Here is a 21,419-nt window from a genome sequence, read left to right on the forward strand (position 1 = left end):
GGTAACACATTATATTTTACGTGAATAAACATTTTATATCTATTGTAAGTAATCAAATATTTCAAAGATCTGATTAACCAAACTTCTATAATATAATCTACAAATATATATATATGTGTGCATGTATGTGTCTTTTTTTTCTTTTAACCTAGATCCACCAAAGCTTTCCCTTCGCCTTGGTAGTAAATTACGCCACAGCCATATTCAAGAAGGTAATGACGTATATTTTGAGTGCAGCGTGAAAGCCAATCCAATGGTAAAAGATATAGTCTGGAAGTTTGAGGGGCGAGAGGTGCAAATCAACACGACTGCTGGTATTATAATCAGTAATCAAACACTGGTCCTTCAACACGTAAAGCGTTCGGGTAGAGGGCGCTATACTTGTTCAGCAACCAACAGTGAGGGTCGTGGGGAAAGCAATACTGTCTTCCTAAGGGTACAGCGTAAGCATATACCATATATACATGTTAGCCTATTCTCATGTAATTACACGTTTGTTTAGAAGTAAAAGTTTACATGTATGTTATTTAATATTTCTTAAAAATAATTTATACATCTCAAAGGACAGGGAGTCTGTGATAGCACATGGACGAAACATCTAATTTTTTATTTGTTAAGTTAGATTAAATTCTTTCTTTAATATTAAGCTTTTTAATATTACTAGTTGACTTATTTAATACGTTTACACACATATTTAATATGTTTATTGTTCACTATTTACTGCTAGCATTTTTCTTTTGACGAAGTCATTTTGAATTCCCTGTATATGGATATAAAATTAACCTAAATATCATAAGCTGGGTGAACATCATGAGATGTTTTTAAGATTGTGGTCAAAAGTACATTTCAGAAACGAAGGAACCTAATTTATATGTCATTGTATTCTAATCGTTATAAGTTAGCATTGTATATTAAATTACTTTAATCATTACAGGGTTAATTTTCAGTTCTATTTGGTAAGTTATTTTGATCAGAAGTTATTGATAGTACCAACAGTGAATAAAAGTTCAACTTGTATTCGATAAATTCAAAATGATTTCTGCATTGAATTAAAAATATTTCTGGTTCTAAAGTACCATGATTTAACTTTTGTTTTCAAATGTAGTTTCCAAAACTTCGCATTTAGGTTCATATGACTACTATAAAGCAAAAGACATAAAAGTGAAAGGAATCTGTAGTTTTCAGCTAGAATATTCTTAATACGCATTCAAACAGAAAATTGTTTTCAATACTTAGATTTAATCTTTATATTCAAAAGCGATATGATTGCTTTCACAATTTATTCTGTTATCGAAATAGATATATAATTACAAAAAAAGCTGTGTATAAATATTTGTAGAACAATCAAAACAAGCGTGAAACTAAAGAGTGGGATATTAGTACAGAACATAACTTGCTTCAAGTCATGCATTATTTCATGTTATTGTAAGTCATAAAACATATTTACCTTAAGTTGGTTCTGACTTATCCAATACATTACACTCCTACCTTTAATTTGGTTTTCTTTTAATTAAAGCAAAGAAATTTGGAATTACAGCTGTAGGTTTATGCACTAACAACACTAAAATTCGGAATTCGATTCTTCGCGGTGGGCAGAGCGCTAAACACAACAAATCAGCAAACCCAGCTCCTAATAGAGTATGTTTAAAACAGTAACGCCTCATACAAATGTACATAAGTTTTTAACTTGAAACATTAAAAAGGTGAAATTAATTATTAAGTACACCCTCGAACAAGAAATTTATTTTCGATTTATTCTAAATTAAAGACATACACCGCAATGCTCATTAGCATAGAACTTAAGTTTCAATCACATTCCTTTTTAACTAGCCCATCTGGGTAAACAACCACACTATTTAATACATAGTTGGTTTATTTGTCAATTCAGTTAACTAATTCAAAAGACTTTCTATTAATCTTACACTTTAGCATTACGAAAAACTATAAAGGAAGTTTACTAAAACACAAAGCAAAACATAATACACGTTTTAAATAAATCCGAAATACTTTTTGTTGGTTTTCTCTCAGTAATATGAATAAGTTAATATATTTTTTTTAAATCTTATGTTTATATATTTAAATACACAAAATATTTCCTATTAATGCAAATGCCTTCTACTCAGTAGCGTTAGAATTTAGTTATCTTAGCTCGTGAATAAACACGTCTTTTAGATACTGATGTGACATTATAAAATAATAGGAAGTAAAGAACCTATAAAGAACAACATTTGGATTTCAACATTTCTGATGTACTCGTAATACTTAATTTCATTGTGTTTTTTTTCTTTTAAACCATGACCGTAATATATACATATATGTAATAAGTATATGTGTACAGAATTTTTAATTTCTCTTTCCATTACGCAGCCCTATAAACTGATAGAGAGCCTTTTAATAGAGAGCAACAATTTGCATTACTGAAAGTATATATCTCGCCTAGAAATACTGTGTCGAAAATATTTGTTCAAATATCACGTCTTATTGGTTTCACAAAACAAGCCATGCGAGCATATATAAGTAAACGCTTAACACAAATGAGCAACACTCAATCCGTTTATCTAGAATCATTTTCTTGCTAGCATACATATCTAGATAATTATAGATTCTATAATTCTAACTAATTCTAAGACTTTCTAACTAATGGTAAATACTGCATATGTTTTGGTTTTTTTGTTTTCTCAGGGAATGCGAAGAAAGTGAATACACAAAAGTCGTAATTAACAAGTAACGAAAACTGTAATTTGTTAATTATACTACTTTCATCATATAAAATGCAAAAAAAAGAAAAAGAAATTAAAACTCATTACTATTTTATACAAGAGCTTTTATTTTTCGTATAATATTATACATTATTTAGATGCCATTTGCTGTGTACGAACGAATTGTTGTGAAACATTGGTCCAATCATTCTCTACTGTTCCATGTGAGTTTAATGACGTCATTTGTTCGTATTTTAGCATTTTTTACATAAGTCAAAAGAACATGAGGAACATTAATATCAAGACTTTATTTAGGCCGATCCATGACTTGAATATTTCAGTGGTCTATTTACTCTCAAAATATCATCCACCACATTTGTAGTATACTTGGAATCATTTTCTTGCAGAAAGATAAATCTCTGCCTTGAGAGGATAACATGATTGATTAGAGTTATACTCTACTCGTAAGAAGTTAAGAAACCATCAGGTTTGTGTAAATCACTGGCACCAGTTCAGGTCCTTTCTTGTACTGATTCACACTGTGCTTATTGTAGATACTATACACTGATCATAACACCATTCTTCTCTTCGTCATCGAACACATTAATATGTTGATGCCAAACATTTTAAGCTGAGAGTCATTTGTACAGAGTACACATATCCATCTTTTCTCATTACACTGTTCATGATACAAAAGCTCGTGATACCCTTTGATGCTCTATGTAAGTTAATCTATAAAGAGACAAACTAAACATGTAACTTGGTACCAAGACTAATAGTTTAGCTTAATAGGAACCGTGACTCGTCATAAACTACTTTTATTATATAGAATATGACTGTCTGTACTCTTATACACTTTCTGAATTCATGAATGGTTGAATTATGACAAGTTACAACGTAACTATAAATACGTTACTGTATTCTGGTGCAGTTAATTTTTGGGTGTGATGTTTTCTTTCTTTTTTTTCAGTTCTTTCAAAATTATTACGGATAATAGTTGTACTATTATTAATATGTATGAGTGAAAAAACAACTTGAGACTATCTTAAACAGTTTTAAAGATGCCATATCAAAAATTCATACAACATGAGGAACGTTTAAACACGGATAGAATGTAACGTGAATTAACCAAAATACATTAAACAAACCATTTAAATATTAGTCTAAAAATTAACAACATAAGTAAAGGTGAAGTTGTAAGATGTCTAATCATTAATATGTCTCTTGTTTTATCAGATACCCCAGCCTGTAGACCAGGACAAAAGACTATTTACGCAACTACAGTAAATGAGCCCGTTTTCATCTCCTGTGAGGTTGAAAGCGATCCTGAAGATGTTGTATTCATGTGGAGATTTAACAATTCACACGAAACACGTGACATCAATAGTTTTAGTTCTCACAAAACAAAGAGCACTGTAACGTACATTCCGAAATCAAAATACGAGTACGGAAACCTCTTCTGTTCCTCAGCTAATAGTGTTGGGAATCAAGAAGCTCCTTGCGTCTACTCCGTCATTGCTGCAGGTTAGAATATTTTAGTAATGCCTAATCAATGATAACGTAATTTTCTCATCCAAACACATTGATGTTTGTATATTCGGATTTTGAAAATAAATTATAATTATATAATATAATGAATGTTCGTTTTAATGGATTATCTATTAATATACATCACCGAAGATGTGGAATTATTTTAGAAAAGATATACTTTGGTAAATCACAATAATACTTAATAAATTTTTATTTTATTGTCAAATAAAAAAATACCAATTATACTCATTTCTGGAATATCGTCAACGAAAAATAACTTGAATTTAAAATCTTATAATTAAAATTTAATTTAATGTTATATTTCTTTTTTAACATTTCTTACTATTTTAATTTATTGTAGTCATTTCTTATAATTTGAAATTCAAATAAATTATTTTCTGTCAGATTACAGGTAATAAAAATCATATTCATTGTAATATTAATTTTATCTTTGCTCTCTGTAATACTCTATCACCCACGTATTTTTTTCACTTGAGCGTCGAATGCTGAACACTTTTTGTTTTTTGTTGTAGCTTTACGAAATAAAAACGTGCTATATAGAATTTGAAAACCACATAATATTTAAACTGTTTACGTGTATTTTGTTTAAGCATCGAAGTTCACTTCTGTTGTGACTGATAAAGATTTTATACATTTTTGAATAAAGTGTTGCATTTACAGTTTAAACTTATGATATATTTAATAGCTTCACAGTTCAATTGATTAAAGGAATATAAAAAATATTTTTGTTCAGTTTAATTTTTTATATAAATACTCATTTACAGTATTTTCAAAATGTTTCTGTTGCGGGAACAACGTTTAATATCTGATATTTGCTTGGAAAAACATTAAAACTATTGTGAAGAGCACAGCGACATGTGATTTATAGAAAAAAGATCATATTTTTAAAATCATGTGAAAACCTAAATTACCAAAAGCTGTATGCTTAGAAAACAAATGACACATAATGGTACTTAAAATCACATCTCAATGAAAAATTTCATCTCAACTATTATCCTCGAGTAGGATAATAGCCATCTGAAATCGGTGAAAAAGCTCACAAATGCTGCTTTCTTATCCATTTTGGAAGCTCGAGCCATTTAAAATTACTGTTATGCAATGTAAAAAAGTCGACGTATGTTTTTGAAAATATAACTTTAGTGTGTGTGTGAAGCGTTAAAAACAATGGACGTTTTAGATGAATGTACTACGAGGAGCATTTAAAAAATGAGTTACAATCATTTTCAGAATTCTCGAGTGAACAATAAAAAAAATAAACTGATAGTTTCTACCCAAAGCTGTTTTCTTTATTTCAAAGTTATAACACCCATTAAGATGTTTCACATTGAATGTTTCTTCAAAGTATGTCTCTGAATCTAGGTATAAAACAATTTAATCATTATTTCTCTATTCATTTATCAAAGCAGCGTGAATTCTCTACCTGATTCGTGCTTATTTGTATTGTACATTTATTGGGCTTAGATACGTTTTAAAGCATAAATAATTTTAGTAAAGAACGAAATTAAACATTTTCAAATGAAATGTATATCTTGAGTTATAAAGGTAGGTAATTTAGTATAAACAGTTGGTTTCAAATAAGGTTTCTATAAAAAAAATATAAGTACTAAGGACATCTGATATTCATATCGAGCTGAAAATATATTTTAATGTTATAAATAAGTAAAATTCTACAAAGTAAAAGTAGATATTGCGAGTGTTACCTATCAGTTACATGTTTTTAATCGAAAGTGGCAGTTGATTCCTATCCATAAGATATGTTTGTAATTCTGCAATTGTAAATTATGAGTTTCATATGATATACCTTTCTTTAAAATTATATATTATTTTATATTAATGCTTTTCTTTCAAAAATCGAAATGTATTATCAGTGTGTACTTTTAAATAAAATGAATACTCGTTTTATAAAATACGTGATAGAACATGCACTATAATTTACATTACCCTCTTACCAAAGTAAATTATACTTATTTCGAGCTGCTAATAGTTCTAATAATTTTTTTGTGATTGAATATAACATACATTAACAAGGTAAACAGACAGGGTCGGGAGAAACAAGTTTATTTCTCTTAAAACCGCGATTCAGGTGACCAACCATTATCCACGTAAGAGAATTATACAGAACTAAAAATTAGGTTGTATAACAGATACACTAATCACACGTTTTGAAGATCCAGCTAAGTTAGGTAAAGGTTTTCTGACAAAAATAATAGCTCTGTAAAGACGTCACTACTATTATTCTTTCATGTGCGTAACACTTGAAATGATTCAGATTATAAAGCACTTGTCGTTCAATCTAATTATAGCTGTGAATAGTTTTCTTCGCTTTAAAAAGATAAGTTACCTGAAATGTCACTTTTAAGGGGAAAAACTCGTTTAATCGATGTTTTCTTTTGTGACAAGTTACTGTACGTTATACAGAAGCATTGTCGTGTAAATGCTCGATTCAATAACCAGAAATAGTAGACCAAATAATAAAACGTGAAGACCAATATTTGTCAACACATACTGATAAGACAAACCTTATAAAATGAAACTTTGGTGTGTTTTTAGAAGTTTTACAAAACATATTAAAATATATTATATCTATATGAAGATATATGGAGGATATTAAAATATTTATGTTTCATACACAGCGAATTTCACGAACTCCAACTATTTACATAGTTCAGTATATATTTTTCATTCTACATTAAAATATTGTAACTTTTTATGAGTTTGTTCATTTCTTTGTTACTTATCGTTATCTACACATTTAAAACTGATGACTCGTCCAATTACAGGTCCACCTGAACCAATACAAAACTGTTTTCTGACGAATCAAACTCGAAACAGCATCGCAGTGGATTGCACAGAAGGGTATGATGGAAGTTTTCCACAAGAACTTTTCGTAGAAATTTATGATATCACGGCTAGCAGTGTTGTGACTAATTTTTCTACGACTTCACCGTCCTTCTTTATGAAAGGGCTACCAGCTGGTTTCAATTTTGTGCTGAAAATCTACGCTGTCAGCTATCAAGGTAAAAGCGAGCCATTTCTCCTGAAAGGAAAAACATTGCAAACACCCGAGACCCAATCTCGTCGAGGTAATGTTCCAAATAATTAGTATAACAATATGAAGAATTATAAAACTCGTGAGTGTTGATAACGTAAGGGTAAATTAAGACACTGAAATATAAATACCCTTAGAACTGCAGTTTCTTTGTCATTGGAATGTTGATAAGATTTAAATAAACTCAACTTGTTCAGTTTTATTATCCGGGTCTTTGTAGTTAAGCGCAAAGTTACAAAATGAGCTATCTATGTTCTGCTCACCATTAATATCGAAGCCGAATTTTTACCGTTACAGTCCCTCAGACATACATCTGAGACACTGGAAAGTACTGCCCATTTTTATCTTTAATGTAAATTCTTCTAAATATAATTACGTAATGCATCAAATAAAACTTTGAACATATCAGGTTTTTATGTTTATTACCGATATGCAATTAGATCAAAATATTAGATGTGAAATACATTTATTTAAAAAAAGCCATTCTCTCCAAAATAGGTATAAAACAAAATAAAAATTGACTAGTATAAACTTTAATAACGTGAACTCACTCTCTAGAAGTTAGCCATGATCTGGTGGTGAAGCTACGCGGCTCTTAATCAGCGAGTTCGAATCCTTATAATCAAACATTTTTTTCAATTTGAAAACTTTTAGATGGCTGTTTGCTTTCTTTCAAATCCACTACGGGTTATCTGCTATGTCCACCGTGAAAAAACGAACCTAGAATTTTAGGATTTTGAATAAGTAATCTTACAGCTGACTCAGTTGGGGACTTTTTTATGGTAAAGAGTAGTCCAAGAGTTAGCAGTAGGTGGTGTTGATAAGGTGCCTCTCCTCTAGTGTATCACTTCAAATTTAAAAACGCTAACATTGATCGCCCTAATGTAGCTTTGCGCGAAATTCAGAACAAAACAAATCATGATTGAATATATTGCTAAGCTCAATTAAATGTTGAGGTTAAAGAATTATATAAAGAGAGAAACCATGAAAAAATAAACATAAATAAATAATAATGTAATGCTCTTAAAAAAATATGTGTTCTTAGAACTTTTTTGTCCAAATAAAACGAAAAAGTATTATTATCCAAAACAGTTAATGTTTTACTTAAATGATAAATTTTATGTTCTAAGAAAGTAAAGTAAGACTAGAAAGGAGTGAATATTCCTCATTGTTTCACCTTTCAGAACCAAATTTGGTTGAATAGAGACAGTTTAAGCTTTATGTATTTTACACTAAGAAATAAGTAAAATTTCATTTCTAAATCATTCTTTTCCAAGAAATAAAACACTGTTTTATAATAAAGAACGATAAATGTTATTGAAGTCGACAGAATTTATCCTTCTACTGTGTTGTGTAGCTGCCATAGACATAATTTCTTCTCCTAATAAAAGTGCGCTAACACAGTATTATACATACTTTATATTAAATTTGATCTTACATTCACTTTATTCATTAAGCTAAGTACGATTTTGTAGATCCTTTGTCTGAAGTTTACTAACATGAGCTCTGTACCGTTAAATTTTCGAAATTAACAAATCAATCAATTTATCTGTTTGTACTTGCTGACGCGCTGCACTTATTAAACAATTTTACTTTCAAATTATGATTAGTTACTAGGTTTTTATTCAATCCAAAAAAATTGCAAAGTAGGTATATTTTCCTGTCTTTGCGTTTTTTAAAACTTTGAATGTTTTAAGCTTGATTTCAGCGCGTTTGGTTGTCGGAAGCACACATCCCTTTTCAAAGTGCCAAAACAAACGTTTCTCACATTTTAAGTATTTAGGACAGCAATGTTATAAATTAATGACTGGTAAATGTTTTGTCGCATGCTTGTACATCAGTAAACGAGAAAATATTGTCATTAATAGTATAGTTTCCACTATAATTTATCGTCATTTGTTTTCATTATTCCAGGAACCAAATGGAAATTCCCTGTTAATCCCATCTTAATTGCCTTGTTATCAATTGTCGGGGTTTTTGTCTTAATTGCTCTTTGTGCAGTTGTTATTCTGAAAACAAGACAAATACGAATACGTGGAGGTGAGTAATTAATTACGTATTATCAGACGATTTAAATAATAAATGGAATTTAAATTAGAGATCCACAGAACAATGACGAACGACAACGTTAGTTCTTTTGTAAGATTTCTACAGTAGTTAAATACAAATTAACATTCACTTCTTTCAAAGATATCATCAAAAAATACAATTTAAAATACTACTACATAAATAAGATAGTGGGTTAATTGTAGTTACGCATCGGTTATCAGTTCTAGGAATCAATTTGTATTAAAGAAAAATATATAAATGTATAACCGGATACAAATATTAATTTACATCTTCCGGTTACTTTTTCCTGCACTCTATGTGTTACATGAAAGATGGCACAAAATAAGTAAAACTCACAATGACTTTGTTTATTTATTATAACTTTTATCTCTTTTTAATTAGTCAGTAAAATTTACATAGTCATTTATGTAGATACTATTATGTATATTTAAAAAAAAAGACAATTTTCTAATAGATAACGTTTTTTTTTCTTATTTAGAAAAACCCAAGCCTGAGGAAAAAGTTCCGTAAGACTAATTTTTCCTATACTTTATATTTAGACATAGATGTTATGCTTTTTAAAATTGTATATGTAGCAGTAATTTAGTTTCTTCAGTATATCCTTCCGTTTTAAAATTCGACACAGTTTCATCCACATAGGTAGGTTTATTTTATTTTTGAAATAGCTACTATTATTCTAAATCATTTTAATGGTTTTTATTAGAGATGAGATAAATGATAGTTTTGGTCATATATTGGATATCTTGCTTCCGTAGTCAGAACTTATTCAGAAATTTAATTTTCCGATCGGATGGTAAATGTGTTACACGTAGGAACTACCACTTCATGATATTATAACGTTTTTTTACTTCTACATTTGTTTTGAAAATTTAAAAAGAACTATACGGGAATGTACAATTCCGCATTGGCGACTAGACGTTAAGTACTTTTTCGGGGAATGAGGCACGTGGCAATGGAGGACAATACTTTTAACCCCCGATACACAGTCGAGACTGCAGTTAGGATTGTGTGTGCCCTTGATATCATTTTTGTTACCTTGACTACCTGTGGCATAGGGCAAGGCATAACAGTTTGATAAGATGTTCATTTGAACTACCTTATGACTATCTGTATTACGACCTAGTCTTTAAAACCAGGAAAAATGTTATCTTCAAAGCTAGAGAAAGCACTGTTTGACTAAACGACGCAATTATGTGTGAGGCACTTACAAGCAATATCATTCCTCTGTAATATGGTGAGATAACCCGTTGATGGAAATTTTTAACCACAACACAGCGGCTCGTGTAATGGCTGAGTTTGTTTAATATATTTTGTTTTCTTCGAGTGCAAACTTTTAACTCACAGCTGCATCATCTCTTGACCGATTTGAGATCTAATTACAGTTTGGGACTCAGGAGGCTAAACCCTTTCGATTGAAGTATTTGAATACGCTCAAGGCCTCATAGATTAGTTCACTCTAACACTGACTAAAAGAATTCCAATTTCAGGGTTGGCTTGTAGAAATCCTGATATGTATTAAAATTGAATCTGTTATACGCACTCTCCATGCGTGATAGTGCTAATGCGCAAAACATAGTTAATGAAAAGAAATACAAGGTTTCATAGATTAATTTACTCTAATCCACCTAAAAGAACTTCAAGAGCCGCTGTTATTGAGGATTCTCTTTTTTTAATTAACAAATTCATCGCAAAATTAATACCCCGTCTGATTTCATGGGATAGTGCAATATATGATAGAATCAAATATTTATCCAGTTTACGGTCTTCATCATGTATACAGTGTAAGTACAGGAAACATATTTTGTTCATTTCGTGGTCCCATCTTAAGATCAAGTTATTTTATGTTTTATAAGTTTTATTGTAGTCTAGTAGGTAAAAAGAATTCCTTGAGATTTGTATAGGGTCAAAATTATTTTTAAAATATCATTAGTTAATTAACTTATTAATATAAAACGGTGTTCACTTTTCAAGTGAATAGATTTAATAATGAAAAAAAACAACTATTTTCACGTGGATTTAATGTCCGTTTACAAAGTTGTTTATTAACGTATCTTTTCGAACACAAGCTCTACACAAGATCGACGAATGAATTAATCGATTTTCTTTTCTATGCTAGATTTCAGTCTTAAGTTTAGCCATAAGCATAGATTTTGGAAAAGTACCTTGTAGATGTTGTTAGTGAAGAAAATTAGTTTTAATTAATAAATACGTTCATCACATAAAAAACATAATATTAATTTTGTTTGTTTGGCATGTTTTGAATGACCTTGAGTTACTCAAGAACTATTTGTGCTAGTCGTCCCTAATTTATCAGAGATAAACCAGAGGAAAGGCAGCTTGTCAACACAAGTAACTGCCAAATTTTGGATTACTTTATTACCAATAAATAGTGTGATTGACTGTTACATTAAAATGCTTCCACGGCTAAAAGGGTCAGCATATTCGGCGATGGGGTTTCGAACCAAACACTCACAGATTAGGAGTCGAGCGCCCTGACTATCAGGCACACTAAATTGAAAACTAAAGCTCAGTGAAAATTTCTTGCTGAAATACGTACAAGAAAAACTGTGAAACTAACATAACAGCACTGAACAAAAATCTTACTTTTATTATCATTTAGAAGAGAGGTAATTTAATTACATTTGACAAAATAAAACTACTCGAAAACTAAAGTCTGGTTACATATAGTGTTATACAATGGCACATATACAGCAGTACATTATATAATAATAACATCCAAGAAAATGTTTAGTATCAAAAAGCGATTATCTAACCAGTGGTCGTAATACGTTGAATCTTTTTTTTATTTTACATTATTCATTCTCTGAGCCAGACAAAAATGTAAAAAAAAACTTAAGTAAAGATTATATTTTATTTAACACTTTTGATTCTTTCCTTTCGAAAGTTATCAGAGATAGAAGGCCGTGTTGTAGTTGTTTTTCTGAACATAATCTAAGTCTTATAGTTTGTTTTCTAATGTTTTAATCCGAAAAAAAATTGATGCAAGTGATCCAACGTTGTGTCAGGAACTCTCGTACACAATATACATAAAGTCTGGTCTATTTGTTTGTTGTGAATTTCGGGCACAACTATACGAGAACTATCTGAGCTAGCCGTCTCTAATTTAGAAATGACAGGCTGATGAGAAGGCAACTAGTAATCTCCATCCACCACCAACTTTTAAAATAATATTTTACTAAGGAAGAGTGGGATTGACCATAACACTATAATGCCCTCACGGTTGAAAGCGCGAGCATATCTGGTGAAACGAAAGTTCGAACCTACGATCCTTAGACTACGAGTCAAGTGTCCAAACAACTTGGCCATGATTTCTTTAAAGACTTGTCACATATGTAGGTTATCATTTGTCGTTAAAAAGTTTCTTAAAATATGAGGCCCGCCATGGCCAGGTGGGTTAAGGCGTTCGACTCGTAATCTGAGGGTCGCTGGTTTGAATCCCCGTCACGCCAAACATGCTCGCCCTTTAAGTTGTGGGGGTGTTATAATGTTTCGGTGAATTCAACTATTCGTTGGTAAAAGAGTAGCCCAAGAGTTGGCAGTGGGTGGTGATGACTAGCCGCCTTCCTTCTAGTCTTACATTGCTAAACTAGGGACGGCTAGCGCAGATAGCTCTGGAGTAGCTTTGTGCAAAATTCAAAAACAAACTTAAAATATGTTCCTTCAATGCATCGTCTATATATATTGTTTATCTCTTCAAGTTTATATTACATTATTTTGTCAGTTTCCTAATTTAGTAAATTCACCACCACAACACTTTTATCTGAACAGAAATATGTGAAGAATAACAACCAACTGAGAGTTAAGATTGTACAACTGTGTTATACTGAACTTAAAATATTAAGATGTGTAGCAGAACAAGTACGTTACATGACTTAATAGCCTATAACAGTGGAGGAGTTTTACGTGGAAACGGCTGTTATAACCTTAATTGCTTACTCTAGTTCCAAGAATATTCATCACCTTCCGTCATTAGCTAAGCGCCTGCCCAATTAGTGCCGGCAATACTTTCTCTCCAAATTAGATTTCGTGGATACAAAATTTAATTACTCTACCACATAAAATATTCTTATGTCCCATTAGCATCAAGAATAACGTAAACCTGACATTATACATGTTTATCAAATGACACATTACAGTTTGAAATAAGCAGTTTTTTATTTGCCAATATACACATATATATAGATATATGTATATACAACGAAATATGATTGAGTATCGACACAAACAGTCTAATTACAAAGGAAGCTAAATGGATGTAAGTTATGAATATAAAAAAAACAACTTTAATATGGATAAGGTTTTGGGCGAAAACGTCTTGACTGTGTATGACCAACTTAAACATTACGGCTGATATAACACAGAAGATGAAGTTCCGTCATATAATCTGTGAGCTTCTATTTTGTACTCTAAAGCAGTACTGTTGTACAACGAAATTCTAGCCCTCTTTATCCTAAATTTCCTGTGATAATTGCTTTAACGACTATTTTACATTTTGTTTCTAGATTCTGAAAGTCTACACGTTATTTACAAAATTGGACATTTTGAGACATACGTTTATATTACATTATAAAGAGAGTTGTTAATAATAAAGTAGCTTTTCCGCTACACATCATTAAATTCTCATAATAACGTATTTCACTGTTTCTTCAAATATCTACAATTTCTTTCTTTTAAATTCAACACCGTTCATCTGAAGCAATACATTACTTATTAAAATTTAGTTCTAATGTAAAAAGTCCTGAAAAATGTTTGAATATAAGCTGTTAAATGAGGCTGACTTAAAACACAGAAACGTGGATCACCTTATGCTAAAATGTGTGTGGAACGAAAATAGTCTACACTATTTCTGCAATCAAGTTTAATATCCTTTTTCTATATATCAAATATTTTAAGATTGAAGAAATCAGTGTTTACTTAATTAAAAACCAGTCCATATCTCGTTTACATATTTTAACATAATTGTGTTCTGAGTTTATAACTATTTTGTTTTCTTTAGGGGAGGAGTAAAAACACATATTCCATATTGACTCGCATCGTTTTGTTGGAACATGATGATGCAAAAACACATAGATTATTTCGGTAGAAGCTATTCTTGAAGTGGAAAGATGCATCACACATGACAGGAGTACTTTATCACAATAAGTGAATATTTTACACTAAATAGCTATAAAATTGCAAAACATAAATCATGATCAACACTAGGATTAATTTAGATCGTATCTATAAGGTAAACATTTGATCCTGAATTTTCTGTATTGACTAAACTATATTACCAAGCACCATGCATGCAAACCTATACATATATATACTCACTAACTGTACTTACCACGTCACTTGATATGTAAAATAAATTTAGACATTTAAAACTTTGTTTTTTAAAATATTTACAAATTAATCTACTTTTGTCCCACATATTTGACTCATGCCATTTTCGAAGTACACAGTACAACGGTTACAAGCATTTGTTCTATTTTCTCTGAATAGACAGTAGATTAAATGTTACTTAATATATATTCTTGACGAAACATCTTTCAGAAGAAACAAAAAGCATGTTGCTTCTCACATATCACAATTATTTATTATTTTTGTAATTTATCAATCGTTTCAGCAACTTTGCATTACTATTCTAATAAGCAAAACTAACTGATAGAACTGTTACTTTTTACAGTTTGGTAACAAAACACTTAAAATTACGTTGTTACAGTACGGCTCTATAAAAACTGGTTTTACTTTATTCTGAAACTCTTTACAGTACTATTATTACAGTAATAAATAATAAAACTTGAATTTATCATAGTTATTGGGTTTCAATAAAACAGATTCAAACAACACGTACTATAAACGTATTAAAAATATGACCAAAATATATTAAGAAATAGAATAGAATAGAGGATCCCGTCGCGTACATAAATCTTTATTTTTTTGTGTTTCAGAAATGTTAAGGATAGATCTTTCTTAGGCTCGGCATGGCCAAGTGGATAAGGCGCTCGACTCGTAAGCTGAGGGTCATAGATTCGAATCCCAGTCACGCCAAACATGCTCACCCTCACAGCCGTGAGAGCGTTATTATGTAACGGTTAATCCCACAATTCGTTAGTAAGAAAGTAGTCCCAGAGTTGGTGGTGAGAGGTGATGACTAGCTTCCTTCCCTCTAGTCTTACACTGCTACATTAGGGACGGCTAGCACAGATAACCATCGTGTAGTTTTGCGCGAATTTCAAAACATGCCAAGATCTTTCTTTGTTTTTAAACATAAATATATAATTTAGTATAATATTCCGGTTCTTTGAATACACTTTGATATAATGAAGAGGATTGTACATAGCTATTACATTATTACCGGGCAGAAAGTGTTATTTCCCAATTGCTTATGCCTAAAGTAAATGGAAAAGACCTGTTTTTCCTTCAAACTTTGCTTTTGTTACCTGCGTAATGAAATTTTCAAATTTACTCATTTTCCAGAACAATCCAGGTAGATTCAGTGCCGAGTAGCTGATAGAGAACTTTGTCGAACTTACAAGAATTTTCTAGAACTTTCCATTGTAATATATATACAGGGGCTCACCACTTCATTTTAGTTCTAGCTACCTAAGTGAACACATAGACCAATCTGATTTTATCAGAGATAGCCTCAAGAAGCTGCAAGCATTCTCCAGACGCAATCTGCTATATAAGTGGCCAATTTATTACAACGGTCCGAGTTCTCTAGGGGGAGGAGCAATGTCAAAAGTGTGAGCAGCTCTTGATAAGGAGTCTGCAGCCTTCAAGTACCTTCGGGACTTCTTCCCTAAGCTGTCTGAGGCAAAGGTCAAATCTGGTGTCTTCGTTGGACCACAAGTAAAGAAGATCCTAGAGTGCACAGAATTCCCCAAGAAACTCAGTAGTAAGGAAAAAAGCTTGGGACAGCTTTGTTGCAATTGTTCGGGGCTTCTTGGACAATCACAAGGCCGATAATTATGTGGAACTGGTTGAAGCTCTGGTGAAGAACTATGGCAAAATAGGCTGCAGGATGTCCCTAAAAGTTCATATCCTTGACGCTTTTCTTGATAAATTCAAGGAAAACATAGGAACATACTCAGAGGAGCAAGTAGAGCGCTTCCACCAACATATATAGAACTCTGAACGCCGCTACCAAGGAGCGTATAACGAAAACATGATAGGAGACTATATTTATGGGCTGATACGTCAAAGTGATTTACATTACATTCGCAAATCTCAACAACTACTCACTTCTAAACATTTTTGTATAACTTAAATATAAATACATGTAAATCGTGATTCATATGTTGTTTTATTCAGAACTTATTGAAATGAAAATGTGCAAATTTGCCTGATTTTACATAAAAAATAGGGTAATTCCTAAATTTTTTTATCCAGGTCACAAAAGCAAAGTTTCAAGGAAATAATGGCCATTTTCTGTACATTTACAACATAAGCAATTAAGAAATGACACATACTATCCAGGAACAAAATTTGTGTTACATAGTGTTATCTCTTACAATAATTAAAACCTACCAGTTTAAATTAAGTGTAGTAAACATAAAACAATTACAAGCGAAGAAGAATTTTTAACAATGTTAATGTATAAGAAGATTATAATTATTTCATAATGCATAAATATGTATATTTGATAAAGACAATTAGAAGTTAAAATAATGTATTAACAGCATCTTAATTAAACAACTATAGTATATATTAACAATAACTAAAAATGTGTTTAAAAAGCAAAATAAATTGTAATCCCGTGTTTGTTGTTCATTCTGTGGAAAATTTATCACAATGTCATAAAATATCTTATTATTCTATTAGAAAAATGCAGTTTGAGGACTAATATTTATGGTGTTTTGGTACTTTGTTGTTTGTACAGTATATGGGTAATTTACGCACAATTTATCTTACTATAAGCTTCAAAAATTTTTAGTTATGTTTCTGCTTTGATAAACTCAGGCTTCACTTTAAACAAACATGATTTTATTCTGGGCAGACTATGTTTCGTAGTTTATCATAATTCTCAACGGTAGCCTTTTCCTCTCACTTAATAAAAATATTTTGTCTCAGTGTATTTAATAATACAGTGTACATCAGTCCAGTTAATGAAAGTAGGGAAATACAACTTATATATGTTTCAGAGATACATTTTCCTTTGCTGTAAATTTTCCACTTTATGAATAACCCTATTTCACGAAGCATATTCGTGCATTAGAAATTTAACAAATATTTTTAGCGAATATACTAGTCATCCAGATAAAGAAATAATATCCACTGAGGATCTCTCTAAGGAAATATATGAAGAAAAGTGTCCTGATGTAATACCAGGTAGGAAATTTATATTTATTCACCACATTTTTTGTGACCTAATAATACATTAATAAATCATGCTCTTAACATTCCACTTTTCACATTGAACATAACCATGTTTGAAACCTGTAACCTTAAAGCATAGTATTTTACAGTTTTCCATGAATGATTGGATACAATTTTACAGAAGTATTCTGCTTAGGGTAATTTCAAATAAAAATAATCAATCGACTAAACATTGCAAATTAGTTTCTTTGTACTTTGTCAATTAAATCATTTTTCAAGCAATGGACTTTTATCACATTGGTGCTTTATTAAGCAACGCATCAATTTAGATATATTTGACTTATTATACCCCTAATAAATACACAGATATACGTATATGTATATGAAACACGAAGAAATTTAACTAAAATAAAGTTAGTAACAACACATTAAATTATGTATACTACATGGACTTCTCAAGCATATTCAATAGCAAAATTACAAGGATAAAATAACTGATATAAGAAGGTGATACAAGAAGCATTAAATGAATTACATGGAATATAAATAACTATTTTCAAGCTAATCAAAAGTATGTTTCCTAATACTAGTTAATTTTTACTGGTGCTTGTAAATTTATATAATTTTATCTTATTAATTTATTGAGCAATAGCTATATAATAAAAGAAAAAAATATTATTATTGCCAAATTCATAATTTTTACTCTAACCAATTTACTCATTAATGTTAACCCATTCAGACTAATCTGTTGTTCTCTGTGGAGGTTTTTTAATCGCTTATTCTTTCTGATTACTCTTAGAAATATATGATTACAGATCTCAGGTATAGATACTTAGTATGAATAAATTACACTTAAATAGAAAGCTTTTTTTAAAACTATACGTTCCTTTCATAAATGTTTTGTCTGTAGTTACTTTTATACTAATTAAGTAGCTAAAACTAAATAAACGTTACAGACTACAAAGTATTAGCATACAGAAAATCCACATTAATATCTTACCTTTTAATTAAAATCCTTATTTATTTATCATGTTATTTTTAGTTATAACACTTTGTTATATTTAACTTTTAGGTCGAAAAAATAATTTGCACTAGTGCGAACAAACCAAGTCAAACCAGTATCGTAAAGAAAATAAAAAATAAATTTTCATATAAATATGCATATATACAAACAAAAAGTGAAATCCAACTGTTTTTTGAGAATACACTCTATATTTGATGTACAACGAATATACTACTTCCTCAGCAGATTCCAAATACCTGGAAATTCCTGTGTGTAAAATTGTTAACCAAGGAGAAGTCCAAAGCCAGAAGGAAAGCTTCTCGGCTGCAGGATCATCATATGGAGATTCTGACAGTAATTTTGTAAGATTGGCTTAAAATATCGATATTATTGTGATTACTATTGCATATGGCATTACCTGTTTTAATTCTCATAAATCGAAACTTGCATAAACTATGATAATATTCGTACTGAGATAAAACATTGACGTATAGATTAGTACATCTTGCAAAAATATCTGGAAGACAGAAGTAATAAACTGGAAGTACTTATTGTTAGTGTATCTTGTAATGTTAATTATTCACAGTTACCTGGATTATGAAGTGTACTCTACTTTTGTAGAAGTCACTTTACAGTAATATGTTTAAATTTCATATCAGATTATTTTAATACATCAAATATTATCGAATAACGAGTAGCATGTACAAGCAAATGCTCTTCAGTTTCTAATTATATTAGTCACCGAAACCGATTAGAATCTACAACTTAATATTATGTTCTGAGAAGCTACATGATTTATATATTAAGCTTAAAATGAAGAACTCAGTTGAGTTTATTCAACATGATTATGGACATGTATCAACCAGCTTACCATTACTTTAATTTACTAATGCAGTGACACGTGTAGTTTACTGGCAGTTTAATCAAAATTCATCTTTTGAGAGCGTACAGAGTTAAATATTAACTTCATTCAAAAGTTATATTTAAATGTTATTATATAACCGTAAAGTGACAGCATTGACGTTTACAATGTGTACACTGTAATGGTGAAATTGTTCATGCACTTATATTGTCATAACTGAATATACTGCGTTTTAATTCCTCAAGGAACTACACGAAATGCAACCTATTGACGACGAAAATCATCATGTGCTCGACGAGGGAATATCCTCAGACCACCACAGAGGTGAATATACTGACCTTCAAACTGGATACAAAAAAGATGTGACAGAGGCTTTACTTACAATACAAGAAAGAAACTACAAACAAACAGATGTCTGAGACAATCTTACTGTGTAATATGATTCCGCGTGCCTTGTTTTTACTGTTTTGTGTGAATGATTGTTCTCTATTCAGTGCTACATTAGTCATCCAATAATTACATTAAAAAGTTATTCAGATTTCATTAAAGTGACGCCTGTTTTAAAAGTGTAGCTAGAGACTGAACTAGAGAATGAACTGTTACAATTCTGCGAGTTCATAATTATAGACTTGAAGTTTCCAGACGTCAGATCGTGGAAAGACCTCACACTTTCAAGCGAGTTACCTCTTGCCACTCAATGTGCTAATAAACCTAAATGTAAATCTCAGTTATGCGCACTAAATAGTATTCTAAAGAGTTATCATGAAATGTAAAACTTGTGTCGACAATCGCATATGTATGAATTGCTCTGATACTATAAATGATGTAGTACTTCACGCGACGTTCTTGCTTTCAGGTATGAACGGAAAAACATTGATATCTACTTAGAAACAAACGATTTTCCTTATTAACTTTGTTTAAGCTAAACTGTGAAAGTGCGTTTTAAAAAAATAAAAACAACTGCTGTTTGTTTGACAATGTTTACAAAACAAACTCATATTCGTGACTAATGAAACTGTCATCCTGACCTATTTCTTCGAAGTAACCTAACTTTTGGAATGGAAAATTATTCAGTTTGATCGTTTGTTTTTTGTAACATTCTTGTTAACTAAATAACAGAAATTATTTGACTGTATTTAAAAATTTTCTTATGACAAAATCAGCTGTGACTTGAAATATAAATGTCTTGTCTGTGAAATAAATTTAAAATGAAAAAATGTGATTTTATAAGTTTTGTTCCGCGAAATTAAAACATTATGGAAGTCATTTGCAAAATTATCTTCTGAAAAAATATTTCAAAACAATTCAAGTTACGTATTTTATGTTTTAAACCTATCATTTAGATCAGGGGTGTGCAACATTTTTCGTCGGTGGGCCATATAACCAACTTCATCAATCAAGCGGGGCCACTTAAAAAACAAGCTTATTCGTGTACATGCACAATAAATTAAAAAAAATTCTCAAAATGCAAGCAATAATATTTTATATTTTTGCATGAGTGATCATTTTAGTGCGACACTTGAAATTTAGAGTCCTTGCAGAGCTTGTCAATATCAGCTTTGACAGAAGTGGTTGCCACTCTTAACTGACTGGTCAAATGTTCATCAGTCAGCTGACTTCTACATTTGGTTTTGATGAGCTTCATTTTGGAGAAAAATTGCTCACAGCAGTAGGTGCTACCAAAAAGGGAGGCAATTCTTTGTGCATGACGGGACAAATTGGAAAACTTTTCACGTACACAGAGTTTGTAAAAGTCTAGCAAACTGTTTTCAGAGAATTTCCTTTTAGTGTCCATGTCAGCCTGCAGTTCAATGAGTTCCATTTGGCAATCATCAGGACTGTCTTCCACTGCCAAATCAA

At 30.8% G+C, this 21,419-nt stretch overlaps 1 protein-coding gene across 1 annotated transcript in view; it reads left to right on the forward strand.

Annotated features, from left to right (window-relative positions):
- Window positions 1–20,723, forward strand: part of LOC143232192 (protein turtle homolog A-like) — a 143,497-nt gene extending 122,774 nt beyond the window's left edge. Inside the window, exons 7-14 of the mRNA XM_076467323.1 lie at window positions 153–443; window positions 3,936–4,223; window positions 7,031–7,333; window positions 9,214–9,339; window positions 9,848–9,875; window positions 17,615–17,706; window positions 18,941–19,059; window positions 19,805–20,723. Coding sequence (XP_076323438.1) covers window positions 153–443; window positions 3,936–4,223; window positions 7,031–7,333; window positions 9,214–9,339; window positions 9,848–9,875; window positions 17,615–17,706; window positions 18,941–19,059; window positions 19,805–19,978 — 1,421 coding nt within the window. The 3' untranslated portion in view covers window positions 19,979–20,723. The remainder of the gene's footprint in view (window positions 1–152; window positions 444–3,935; window positions 4,224–7,030; window positions 7,334–9,213; window positions 9,340–9,847; window positions 9,876–17,614; window positions 17,707–18,940; window positions 19,060–19,804) is intronic.
- Window positions 20,724–21,419: the final 696 nt, after the last annotated feature.

Source organism: Tachypleus tridentatus, chromosome 11, assembly GCF_004210375.1.
Source record: "Tachypleus tridentatus isolate NWPU-2018 chromosome 11, ASM421037v1, whole genome shotgun sequence".
NCBI classification, from domain to species: Eukaryota; Metazoa; Arthropoda; class Merostomata; order Xiphosura; family Limulidae; genus Tachypleus; species Tachypleus tridentatus.